The 13,977-nt window shown below is 45.3% G+C and overlaps 1 protein-coding gene across 1 annotated transcript; it reads left to right on the forward strand.

Annotated features, from left to right (window-relative positions):
- The first annotated feature begins 833 nt into the window (after positions 1-833).
- Positions 834-5,216, forward strand: LOC307090927 (galactose-3-O-sulfotransferase 2-like). The gene is made up of 4 exons (XM_079757736.1): positions 834-940; positions 2,301-2,424; positions 3,192-3,489; positions 3,922-5,216. Exons 1-4 carry the CDS (start codon positions 913-915, stop codon positions 4,813-4,815), a joined length of 1,344 nt encoding a protein of 447 aa, XP_079613862.1. The 5' UTR covers positions 834-912; the 3' UTR covers positions 4,816-5,216.
- The last annotated feature ends 8,761 nt before the right edge of the window (positions 5,217-13,977 follow it).

Consider the following 13,977-nt stretch of genomic DNA (forward strand, 5'->3'; position numbering starts at 1 on the left):
CCTATGTCTTGCCATTTTTTGTAATAAAATAAATTGTACACATATATATTAACATTAATTCCTCATCAAATGGCGTTTTGTAATTTAAATTCAATACAAATTTGCCCTCCGTTTTGTCGGGAAACCGAGAGAGTTATGATAAATTGTTAAGTAAGTAATGTTACCAGTATATTTTTGTATATAGCAGATAGCATTATAATAAATATTCTTCCAAGTTAAATTCACAAACTGTAACCAAAAAAGTACTGACCCCGACGTGATTTGAACACGCAACCTTCTGATCTGGAGTCAGACGCGCTACCGTTGCGCCACGAGGTCCTGCAATACGATGATCAAGGAACAATAAATAGTACCTGTTTATGTGACATAATGTGCAACAAAAACGCCTTGCGTCTGATCAACGGTGACCGAACTGAACACCTGAAGGCATTTATTTCAAATTGGGGTCAATCGAACGACGGCATGAATTTCTACGAAGCCTCTCCTGTGTAGCCTACCATACGGCCAGCCATGTAACAAACATCGTGGGCAAGGTTTAAATTGTACATCACCGAGTAACTATCTGTCTAGTTCTTTACCTGAACGAACTAGAAACAACAATGGCACAAAGAATGTTCTGAATATACCGCACTCCATCAATAGGTGTCACTGTCATTTTCTAGGTGTTTGTGTTTATTCGTGTACTTGCGTGCTTGCGTGTGCGTGTGTGGAAACGAGTCTGTCAAGTGAATACAGGAATGTCTACAGGGGGCATTATGAGCGGAAAGAGGGCTGGTGTCTCGGTGCCGGTCAAGAATCCCTGCAGAAATGTGGTAAGTCAGTGCAATTGGATACAAGAGAACTAGAGAGAGAGTGAGAGAGAGAGAGAGAGAGGGAGAGCGAAAGTGAGACAGGGGATCTGAGCGTGTAACGATGGGCCTGCTAATTGAAGAACCGAGCGGTGAGTAGCCGAGGCATCGCACAGCCTGGGCAATGGGCATGGATGCCTGCGGTCAACCGCGGTTTATTATTATTATTTTTACATTTAGCTTTATTTTATAGGCTACGATCAAATTGTTTTTAAAAAAAAAAAAAGATCTTCAATAATTACTCTCGTTGGACCTATGTTCTCATAACTAAACGTTAATCGAATGCGCACATCATAGAACGAATGCTTTGAAAACTCAAGCACAAAGCGCAAGTCAAAATTTAGCCTGCGTTTAGTAGTCTTACAAGTTTCACATTATTCAGTCCCTCCAGAAAAATGTGGCGTTTTTTTGTGATTGTTGCGGCCAAAAATCCTTGATTATATTTATGCAATTTAATGCAATGAAATTGCGGGAACTCGCAAAAATGAGTCGATGACGTTCACGTTGCGTAATTACGTTTTTCTGGAGGGACTGATTATTTATGGTCACATGTATTATACAAGTAGACGGCAGTACAATTATTCTGTTCGGGCTCCTCGTTTGCCTTTGTGTGATTACACAACAATAAGTGAATATAATATTTGGTAACACTTTATTATAAGGTGCCATAATAAATAGCAAACTAGACCTAACCCTTTGCTAATATTTGTTAATTGTTACTAAAATATCTGTTTGGCACAAGTTAATCGTTTTTTCATCATTAATTAAATATTAGTTGTTTGCATAACCCTAACCCGTGTATTAACCGATGTAAGTCGCTTTGGATAAAAGCGTCTGCTAAATGCCCTAATTGTAATTGTAATTGTAACCCTAACACACAACCCGAACCCTAACAAACGGCCCTAACCCTGCCACACAGCCCTAACCCTAACCCTTACCCTAACCCTGACCAACGACACTCTATGGTCAGTGAAAAAAGACTATTAACTTGTGCCAAATAGACAAAAATTAACAAAGGGTTAGGTAATGACTAGTTTGCTATTTATTATGGCACCTTATTAAGAAGTGTTACCGCGGACTGGGGTACATCTTGAAATTGGCACCCCTCTGTCCTGAAATTCAGACCAAAAAATGAAATTGTGCCTATTGCCCATCACTTTAGTCATGACCGTTACACATACTATTTATGATTTGCTTTCTTTCTTTTATTGTTGCACATAATGCAAGTTCTCTCTCTCTTCAATATGTATTTGACCAACAATGCAATAGCCTATCTGAATTGTATGCAGCTGTATCCTTTTGACTGTCTGCTTTGCATGAAATATTGCGAATTTGCTAAACACAGTCCTAGTCAAGAGAATACCCTGGTAATAACCTCTGTAACATTTTTCAGAACCATGCCCTACAGCTTTCAATGGGTAGGTTATTTCATATTTCATATTTTTTGTATAGCTACCCCTCCGGGTCGTCTCAGCTGCCGTCGAACACCATGGTTACACTGGCTGAAGTGGATCGTCTTAGGCCTGCTGGTCACCGGCTTCGCCAGACAGTGCATATCGTTGTATCTCAACAACAGGTCTGAGAAACACACACACACACACACGGACACACGCACCCACACACACACACACACACACCCACACACACAGACACACACACAAAGAAAGAAACAAACACACACTTATGAATGTACACCGTCGCCTCCCATGCTATTTTGGCGCTGGTTATAACAACTGTTTAATTGTAGCCGATTACTTATTATGTGTTTACAAATTATAGGGTAATTCAGGAGACGCAGGTGTAAAATCATCGTATTTTTCATCGTATTTTTTTTTTCACCTTCTACTCGGCTCCGAAGTCGGATCCTGTTATTGGTACTTGGATTTCCCTTTGAAGAGGCTCTGTGTGAGCCGCCTTTGGGCACAACCATGGTGCCACTTAAATAGAAAAATTATAGTTTAAATGGCTTGAATGGTAAACGGTAGGCAAAAAAAAGGTATGAAGCTCAGAATATAAGGCATGGGGCTACATTCCTACCAAACCGGTTTCGTCAGTCATGTGTCTGTGAGGTCGCTTTTTCACAGGTTGAAGCAAAAAAAATTCAAAGACAATCCCATAGACAGCTAAACGGACTGGTTATTCAAGAGGAATAGGTAATTCCAGTGAATTTAAAAGAGGGTAAAGGGAAAAAAGTAAATGATCGACCTTTAAATCATTCTTCAGGGCGTGTCGTTGTGTGTGTGTGGGGGGGGGGGGGGGTGTAGGGGGATACAGAGAGAGAGAGAGAGAGCAGAGGATGTGGCTCCGTTCTCCGTCTGGGCTCAAAGAGTGTCTCTCGTTCAGCTCCCTCCAGCCCGTCGGCCCGTTGGAGGGGCCCATGAGCGTGTTGCCCAGGGTAACGGAGACGTGCCGGCCCCACACCCACCTCATGTTCCTGAAGACCCACAAGACGGCCAGCAGCACGGTCATCAACATGCTCTACCGCTTCGGCGAGGAGCACGGCCTCCGCTTCGCCCTGCCCTTCGCCTACCTGCTGGGCTACCCCTTCACCTTCAACATCCACCGCATCAAGGGCTACCACGGCAACCGAGCCGCCAAATACGACATCATGGCGAACCACTTGAGATTTAATAAGGATGAGGTATGTTCCCCGTACTAAGGCCGAAGGGAAAACCTTTCCCCCCCCTTCTTTTTTTTAGGGTTCAAATTTGCCATTGTCTCCGTAAATATCTTATTATATTGGTGATGATGTCATCCCTTGATTTGAATCTTGAGTATATGATGCAGGGGGTGCACATATGTATATAACTGGACATTTCTAATAAAAGACATGAAATGGTTTTGATTAGACTAGATCTGTTTTGATATTAAAATATGTCTGCCGCGGATTTATTCCTTTACCAGGTTTACTTTCGGCCTTCTCTCATTAGGGCTTTTGCCACTTAAATAATAGCATGTGAAAGGGGCAAATAGTCACACTCAAACCCAATAAGATAAACTCATACATATTAGTCACATTTGCATATCAACCTTTTTGCCACTCAATCTATTTTTTCTTTCTGGTCTCCCTCAGGTACAGAAGGTGTTGCACAAAGACACATTCTACTTCTCCATCCTTCGAGAGCCCCTGTCCCTGGCCAAGTCCTCCTTTGCTTACTTCAAGGACATATGCCCCACCTTCCGCAAGGCAGGGAGCCTGGGGGCCTTTGCAGACAGCCCCGGTAGCTTCCACAAGGCCCATCTCCGTAACTCCCACTACGCCCGCAACTTGCTGTGGTTCGACTTCGGCATGGACCCCAATGCCAACGTGACCCAGGAGCAGTTGCTCAAGGGCCTGGCCATGATACGCAAGAACTTCAAGCTGATCATGCTGTCGGAGTACTTCGACCAGTCCATGGTGCTGCTGAGGCACGCCCTCTGCTGGCCGTTGGACGCCGTGGTGTCCTTCACCCTGAACAAGGCCCACTACAGGCAGCCAAAGGGCGGCGAAGAGGACGGCTTTGACCTCAGGCAGCCGGTGGTGGACGTGTCACTGACGCCGGCGCAGCGCGAGAAGCTGCTGGAGTGGAACGCGCTGGACTGGCACCTGTACCAGGCCTTCAACCGCAGCTTCTGGGAGGACGTGCGGCGCTTCGGGCCGGAGCGCATGGACCAGGAGGTGGCGCTGCTGCGGGCGCGGCGGGACCAGCTGGCCCGCGTCTGCCTGCGCAACGGCGGGAAGCCCGTGGAGGCGCAGCACATCGGGAATGAAGACGTCCGGCCGTACCAGTGCGGCTCGGTGCGGATCCTGGGCTACGAGCTGCAGCCGGGCCTGGACAACGCCACCACCGAGGCCTGCCTGCGCCTCATCCGACCGGAGGTGCAGTATAAAAACCTGCTGGATGCCAAGCAGTTCCCCCGGTCTCAGCCCTACGTCCGGAACCCGCCGACGAAACTGGACGTTAATGGGGAAATTGAACCGTGCTAGGTTCAACCAGACTCCGGAGTGCTATGCGCCGCTGACAGTTGAGTTCTTACTAAAAAGGAGGCCATTTTTGGGGGATATACGATTATTAGAATTTGTCCTTTTTCAGATATTATTGGGAATATGCTTCTGAATGATAGCACACATCTTGTTACAGAGCCGCATTCAGTCTTTGGATGTTAGAATCTTTGTTTATCCAAATGACATTTACTATTCCTTTTTCTCAACATAGGTTTTTTTTATATATTTGAAATGGGGAAATAATTGGGAATGATGCTTTATTGCTTTGTATTATGCAACTTACTGAACTTACCTGCTAAAAAGAGAATGAGAATCAAATGCATAAGCCTTCTTAAAATAGCATACTGTGAATTTGCCTCAGGGTCTCAGGGTTTTACTAGTCATATGCAAAGTAACATCTTTGTAAAGATACAAAATGTTTAATAAAGAGCCTCAAATATGAGGTCCAGCATATGAACAATATGCCAAGACTAGCAAAAAGATAAAAATAAATTAAAACTGTAACACTAGCCAAATTCACAACACAACACAATCTTTTTTTGTTGTAATGATCAATCAAGCAAGCATGATCATGGGAAGAGTGACAGGACACAGACAAAACGTTTTCAAAGCCTGAAGAATGAAGACAAACGGGTGATATAGTAACAAGGGGAAGGGAGGAGTTAATAACACTATAGTGTGTCTTCATATAGGGCTTAGAGATTAAGTCCTATATGAGGCTTTATATACATTCTCTATCTAGGGCACTGGAATCAGGGATTACCTGGGGTCAAGCAGAAGGAATAGAAGGGAGTTGTTTTAGTATGCAAATGTAAGAAATAAATTAAAGGTGGTTGTCTTGTATAAACTCTTATTTTGATGGTTGTTCTATTATGATTCCACACAAAATATCCTGAAATGACAAGGTAACACACATGCCATTTGCTCAGCTGTCACTCACAGGCACTTCCCATCAAACCACTCAGCTGTCACCAATCTCTGGGCACCTTTACAGAACCGTACACTCACTCCATGCACGTGCCCTACAGATGTTTAAAGGGCCCCTATCCAAGCACCATGGGTGAATGTGATTAGCCATTACAAGCTGTTTCAAAATCTGCCCTGTGTATATATTGACATTACAACTTGGAGTGACCACCCGGATGTATGATGATAACCCTACCAGTTCCTGGTGGACTGATTGTCGCATAATACATCTGGTTGGACACACTCACTTGTGATGTCACTATCTCACAGAGCTTGCCAATTTTAAAAAGGCCACGTGATGCCGTTTAACACTCAACTAGGGCCCTTTAAGAGGCATGGCACGACATTAAATTAAACTCAACCCCTGCAAATCATCTTCATTCCTGTGTTCAATTCATCTTTGCTTGTCATCTCATTCCATCTTCCGTCGTTTATCAAAATCATATACAAAGAAGCAAAACCGTAGCTTGTGTACAACGAGACCCAGCCGTGGGTGTCGTTTGACCTACCCAGCATGCTCTCTGTCTTGAAGGAGCCGAACGTCCTGTCAGTTGCAACTGCGAGCCCCGTGTGAAGAAGAGCCAGGCGAGGGGAGGAAGGGAAGCGAGAGAGAGGAAGAGTCGCAGGTCAAAAACAAATCCACCGGTGATGGAGAAAATGTATCAGGAACCATTGGTGTGAATATGATCGTCACGGTGCAGAAAAGTAGCATTAAAGCTAGAGCAGGCGATACACCAAGGAAGCATTTCTTCCATTGTTGAAATTCAAATGCTTTGCAATAATTCAAATGCTCTGACAAAAGGATATATAATAATTCCACTCATTCCCTCATTCTTTAAATACTGTCCGACCGGTTGAGCCAGAGCGTGGTGAAGCTCCCCATCACGGCAGACGGCAACCCCCTAGAGTCCCCAGTCAGCAAGTACACACAAGGACAGACGGACGCATAGATATTGATACAGTAAAATGAACAAAGGTCGGCTGACCAGCCTTGACACAGCAAATTAATGGAACAGTGCCAGTGCAATTATAAACAGTAACAATGACAGTGTAACTCGATCATATGGTGTCTTCCAATGACAATTGATCGCATCCTGGAACAATTCTCCTCTCAGGCCCAAAACAAATTAAAATACTGCTGGATCATCCACCAAGGTTGTAAAATGCTACTTTACACCCCCCATTCGATGTCTTCTAAGGTTAGTATATATGAGACTTTCGTCTACAGTTCATCAGGTAAAGCCATTATAAACCAAAACAAACAAACACTTAAAATAACCAGTTTCAAACATCAAATTAACGTTTTTCTGCACTTAAAGGTCCCATGTCATGCCACCAGGTGTGAGTGTGATTAGGTAAAGCAAATATAGATGATACTCAAAAACCTTACGTGCAGATGTGTGTGAATATGTACGGGATTTCATATTTGAACATAATTATTCATTCTATGCTTTCCTTGGCCATTGTTTATTAAATTCAGAAGAATGTGGTGTCCCTTGTTCGCTGTGAACTGAAACTTCACCCCTAGTGCTGACTGCTCCTATAATTTGTAACAAGTTGGAAAAGGCTGTTAACAGGCTCGAGGCCGGACGGATCAGCAGACAGAAATAAAAATAAAATATATAGTATCAGGAAAGTTCTCTTGAACGAACCTCATGACGCTCTTATGATTCTGCTTCCGTTCGGCAATTGGGGCCAGATTTTGATAGCCGAGTTGCCCAGTTGGTGACGTATGGTTTACTAGTTGAACGTTGTGTACTGGTAAACCAGCTCTAGATAAGGGCAGGTGTAGCCTTCCATACAGTGGCCATACATGTGATTCTCATAAATAAAGCAAAAGGATAGTAGGTGATAGGCTACAAGGAAATAAAGGCGTGCAAGCTTGAAACTGATCCTATTAAGTTCTGTTTCGTTCTGACTGTTTGTTATCGAATAAAAAAATCCTGGTGTAGCCCTAGGCGAGATTGAGTTTTGCGCCCCCCATTCCCATAGCAAGCGGAGTGTTACCCTGTTAATTGACATTACTATACTAAATATCACTGAACACACATATTAGGTGATTTACCTTAACTTTGCTTAGCAGTTTTTTCACCAACTTATAGCTCTACTACGTTGCAATTAAACAATGTGTGATGCATGGACAACAAACAACAGAAAGGTTTCAGAACATTTTCTTTTTAACTATTTTAAATAACTTGTATACATGCATAAACACATAACACAACCTCCATACATAAATTAAAGATGCTCAAGAATATTTTAAATGAAATTAACTATTAACAATTAAGCAAAAAGGATCAAGTCTAATAAATTGCACATACAAAAATGCTACAAAGAATGTTCAATGATATTTAAGAAATTATGACATTGGATGAATTCCATAAACTGTGCAAAAGCTCTTAAACACACTGTAAGGACACTTTAATGTGTGGGGCTTTATGACCCATAAACTGGATTAACTATACACTCAAACTACAAACAAAAGTGCTATTATGGATACTGTACGTACCACTACAAAATTAAAAGAGAGAAGTTCTTTGCCTATCAGAAATTATAGTTGAACAGTTGTATCTGGCATTTCTATTCACCAAATTGACGCAGCATTATAATTTGACTCGTCTAGACTTCGTAATGGCAAAAACAGCAACAATAGTACTAGTTGTACTTATTAAGTTCAGAGAGAGGTGAACATGAAGGATCAGGTGTCCTTTCTCCTGCAGGTGCTGGGCTGTGCAACTGGCCAATTAAAAAAACACTGGTCATTTTACATTTACATTCATGAAGGTTATCAGTGAAGTTATGTTAGCTAGTAATACGCAGAAAGCTTGCAAAGTAGGTTAACAGTCGCTAGCTAGCGATAGCTGAGTGGCAGCAATATTAGGTGATGCACAATACTATATAGTTTGACACTATAATGGCTGAGGTCACTTACCTCTATACTGGTTTTTTTTTGTGTTTTCGTCCCTGCACAACAGAGGGTTTAGACCTCTTCATTTTGAGAATCAATATTATGTATGTCAAGCGTGACGATTATGCACTGTGTAAGCTTTACTTTGACTGTTTCAGTGAGTATACTTGATAAGTAGTAAAATAATTGTGGCTAATCATGTTGAAAGAGCTACGGATGAAAACCGTAAGGGTTATGAATGCATACAGTTGCTTGTTCTCTGGCAAAACTACTCATCAACCGCAAAGCAGGGCCCCAAGGTGTTCAGGGCCGGCCCTGCGTGAGATATGCTGAAACCCTTCCACAGTCCACCGTAGACTCGTGGACAGAGGTGCCGAAATTATAACCCAGCACTACCACTGCAGTCATGTCCGAAAATGTATTGGAAAACAAATCCTTTTCTCTCTCTAAATGGGCACCACACACACACACACACACACACACACACACACACACACACACACACACACACACACACACACACACACACACACACACACACACACACACACACACACACACACACACACACACACACACACACACACACACACTGCATTACACACTATTATTATTCTCCAACATGCCAGAAGATGACAGCTTGAGTTTAGGAGCTTAGTGAGTGGAGGGGACAATAAGTGAAGAGTAGTATTGCACCAGTCGGCCTCCAGGTGACAGCATTGCGCCGAAGGAGGTTCTCGTGTCTCGGTGATTCTGGGTGGTGGGGTGCTAGTATAAAATCCCAGCTTTGCTGCGGTGGGTCAGTCCGGTTGGATACAAGAGAACTACAGAGAGCGAGAGAGAGAGAGAAGGAAGGGGGGACAAAAAGTGAAAAAAAGGCCGGTGTAAAAGGAGTGGATCAAGCCTGCTGAAAGGAAAACAGAGGGTGAGAACTTGTAGTGCAGCACTGCTGATCCAAATTGCACGGATTCTTTAGAACCCAAAAAGTGATGTTTCTTTTGTTTACTTTTCACAAAGTTTATGCTTCTGTAATTGGACCATGCAGTTTACACAGACTTCCGGGCGACTTGCCAGGCTGACCGGTGGACTCGAGCGGCACACACACGCTCCTCTACAGAGCCACTCCACTTCTGGAAGGAAGTTCCCACCGAGTGGCCAAACAGCGGCACGAAATCCGAGGTGAGCGGACGAACCCCCCTAACGTCTCTGATCCCGCCTCAGTGGCATACCCTCACTGGGTCTGCATCCCTACGTGATGGATGCCGACCCACCCGTGCGTAGAAACTGACCTGCTGCACAGGGTTGTGTCCATGCTCACTGAATCAGTCAAGTATACGGTGCACTGCTGTGCTTCTGTTGAGTTAACACAGATCTTGATAGGTTTGAATATATCATTTATGTTGTCGAGGGTTAAGGAAGCTCAAATGTGTCTTCAAGACAGTCCCTGTGAAACCCCCTGTTGACAAAATAGGACAAAATAGTCAAGATCCCGAAAAGAATTACATGATGCGGGTCTTTGGCAGAGCTTACCTCTCCACCGGGGGAGGGGTGGGTTAATCTTGTTTTGTAGACCCAATTGTGTTGAGGATCATGACATAGACACTGGGTTTAATGGGCTAGTTATCCCGATTAGCCTAGTTTGGCAGGTTTCTAATTAGCATGGTACTAGGAAAGGCTGATGAGTGACACCGATCTAAGAGCTGCAATGCTGTCTTAACACACACTTTGGTAACAAAGATAACTGCCGTGAAGACCCTAGAACAGGGGTCTCAAACTCGCGGCCCGGGGGCCAATTGAGGCCCGCGGGATGATATTTTGTGGCCCCCTACTTGACTTCAAAGTTTAGTGTTAGTGCGGCCTGCGCGTTGTTGTCAAACGCACATTTATGCTAAGTGGCTTGCCACGCTTTTTTATCACTTGTGATAGGGTGACCAGATGTCTGGGTATTGCCGGAACAGTCCCAAAGGACGTTAAAATGTCCCGGTTTCCACCAACCACTATGAAATGTCCCCTGTTGTCAGCGATTACATAGCCAACGTGATCTAATTATAGCCCGATCATTAACTTAGATTGGGTCAGTTGTGCTCCTTTTTTCTGTGGAATAATTGATGCGGCCCAGCCTGACCCAGACTCTACCTCCGGCGCCCCCCAGGTAAGTTGAGTTTGAGGCCCCTGCCCTAGAAGATGAGGATAGCTGTGTCCTGTGTACGCAGCCCTTACACTACAGTGTGTGGGCACATTAGCCTGTTTTCATTGGGGAAGTCTGAGCTTTATAGGGTGGGATACATGCCTGTAAAAGATCTGCATGACTTCATATGTGGCCACAAGTTCAGTGGGTCTGGCACAGTGCCACCTAGTGGCAGGGGCAACGGTGACAACCCGTTCACTGTAGGTTCAAGCGCTAGTTGGCCTTCAGCCCCATACTTCAGCTTAAGATACGAGGGGAGTTATCCGTTGCGAACAGATTGCACCTGTTTAGCAGGTGTGCTGGTGTTCCCACTGAAGATGAGGCGATAGCTTTAAAAAAGAAAAAACGCCCCATCAGCAAAGACATAAAAATTTGTTTTTTTAGAATGTTTCCCAAACCCATGAAGGCCGGACGCACGGTGGTAGCCATTTATATGGTGTTTCGCCGCGAGCTAGCTTTCCGGTAGCGAACAAGGGCGAGACAGGGAGAGAGAGAATAATATTTGGGAGCAGTTGAAGGAGAGGCCAGCTGCTTGGGAAGCGTCACGCTGGGACCCCTGCGCAGGGAATGCAACTGTATCTGGCACCAGTGTTACTCATCAGGCCAGAATCCTCAAGGGCAGCCCTCGCTGTACCGCACTGTACTGTGCTGTAGCGCAGTGCCACGTTATCGTGTCATAGCAGCACTTTGACACAGCCGTTTAAGCAGGAGACATCTGTCGGTTGGAATGGGTACGATTCAAGGGGTGTTTTGAGTCGACAATGCTATGAATGCTGAGAATGTGAAACAGCCTTGACTTAGAGAAGGGAATCCGACCTTCAGAGTCGTTGTTGAAGTGAAAGTGATCTCATGAATGATGACTGAGTTGAGTTCCTGAGTTGGTACCTCAGTTACATTGGATCCCTGGCACAGCATGTTAGCCAGTGGTGCACCCAGTGCAGACTTTTTTTTTTTTAAACTAATTCATATGATTACAATAAGAAGTTGCACAGATTAAGTAATGTTGATTTGATTTGATTGTGATTGTGTACACAAATGGGTCGCCAAGCTTTATCACATAGTTGGTACCGTCATTGGAAACAAGTTTACAAGATGAAACAGCTGAAATGCACGGTTCCTCAACAATGCCGTTATAGATTGGATACCGATCTCTCTCGCTCTCTCTCCCCCTCTCTCTCCCCCCTCCCTCCACCTCCATTTGAGTAAACTCACTCACCCCTGCGGTCACCCGCTCTCTCCCATTCCCCCTAGATCGCCCATCGCCCAAGCGGTCGCTACTGTTTCCCCCACAATGCTTCACTTTCACTGGCCTGGCACGAGGTCGGCTAGTGCACGGCTCTCAGGTGGTGCCTCATTCAGAGAGGTGCGGAGCGAGAGAGAGGCCGGGAGAAAGAGAGCGATAGAAGGAGGGAGACGTACAATAGAAACCCACGATGGAGTACGCTCATTGCCTGGGTCCTCACGTTTCGTCCGACAGAGAACTCATTCTCCGCGGCCCATCTTATGTGTCCCTGCTCATTGTCCACTTCTCCTCCCACCGACCGCTTTATAACATCCTGTTTGAAAGTTTTTTTTCCTTGAATTGGCTTCATCAGATTTCATTCAAATGAGGGCCCTCAGAGACTGTCCTAGAGGGCCTATGAAGGTGAACCCGGGTCCGAGTGCTGCGGGGCTCACTGAGAGAAGACCCACAGGACAGGACCGGGATAGAAAGGAAAAGGGGGGGAAATCAGTCTGCACACAAAGGTGCCGAATTATGACCCAGCAGCACCACTGCAGTCATGGCCGAAAATGTACTAGAACACAAATAATTTTCTCTCTCTAAATGGGTACCTGGGCACAACGCACAGACACACACACTCCGAGGGTCAGACATTTTACATTTACATGAACATTTAGGGGATATTGCTGACGCTGTCATCCAAAGTGACTTACAACCATTCATTCACTAATTCACACAACGACAGCAGAGTCAACCACGCAGGGGGACAGCCAGCTGATCAGGAGCAGTCCGGGTGAGGAGTCATGCTCTGGGCCACCTTTACATCCAGCCAGGAGGAGCGGGGATCGAATTAGAAACCTTCCGGTTAACAGCCAACCCGCTCTACCTCCTGAGCCACTGTCGCCCCATTTTCAGTTGCTATACCGGTCAACATCAGCGCAGTTTTCCGTCGTCTTCCTTCCTTCACGAGCCGTGTGTGTGCTCCAGTGAACCGTCCCCGGGGCGGACAGAATGGGAACGCGGCCTCGGAAATGTGGAGCGGCCGTGTTCCAAACGTCCCGTCGTGAGATGAGAACAGCTGTGAACGAAGATAGGCTAGGCCCCGTATCTCCGTGTTGGCTAGCCAAGTGCTAATTAGTCACACAAAGGCAGCTAGGCGAGTAAGGGGAGTGAATTGAGGAGACTCCATTGGGGGAAACAGAATGTTGGCAGGCAGTTGAAATATCAAATTGCGTCAATCATTGACTACACCCGGGGCACTTCTTCTTCCCCCCGGCGGGGAATGTTGTCTGGTCGTTGTGTAGTTGAGTGGTTAAATGGCAATGAACGCATTAAAACAAAGAAAGATTGTTGGCTGGGCTCAGTGCGGTGCACTGTATGCGACCGCATGACGCTTTCGCCGTTTGACCTTCTGAAAGAGCACCGAGTAAGGGCTGGAATGTGGTGTGTTCCCCCCGACCAGACCACCACCACATGGCCTGTGTTTTTTTTCTCTGGGACCGGATCTCAACTTGTCCTTGGATTCATCTTCCAATTGGCCACATGTGCATTTCACCGCCTTCCAGCGGTCATCGGAACCACATGAGAAGCCTTTTTTTTTTTTCATTCTTCTCCCCTTTGATTGTAAATCAAGTGGAAGCGCGACCGAGTGTGTACGACCCAACCACTGAGCACTGAGCGTACTTCGTGGGACTTCATCGTCGCTACTGAACAAGGGGGGCGAAGAAAAGACTTAACTATCAGAAGGGGTTAGAGAGGAGTGACTAAGGACCGGTCAAGCAGGGAGGTGGTGGTGGTGGTGTTTATGGTGTGTGTGTGTGTGTGTGTGTGTGTGTGTGTGTGTGTGTGTGTGTGTGTGTG

Source organism: Pollachius pollachius (assembly GCF_949987615.1).
Source record: "Pollachius pollachius genome assembly, chromosome: 20".
NCBI lineage: Eukaryota > Metazoa > Chordata > Actinopteri > Gadiformes > Gadidae > Pollachius > Pollachius pollachius.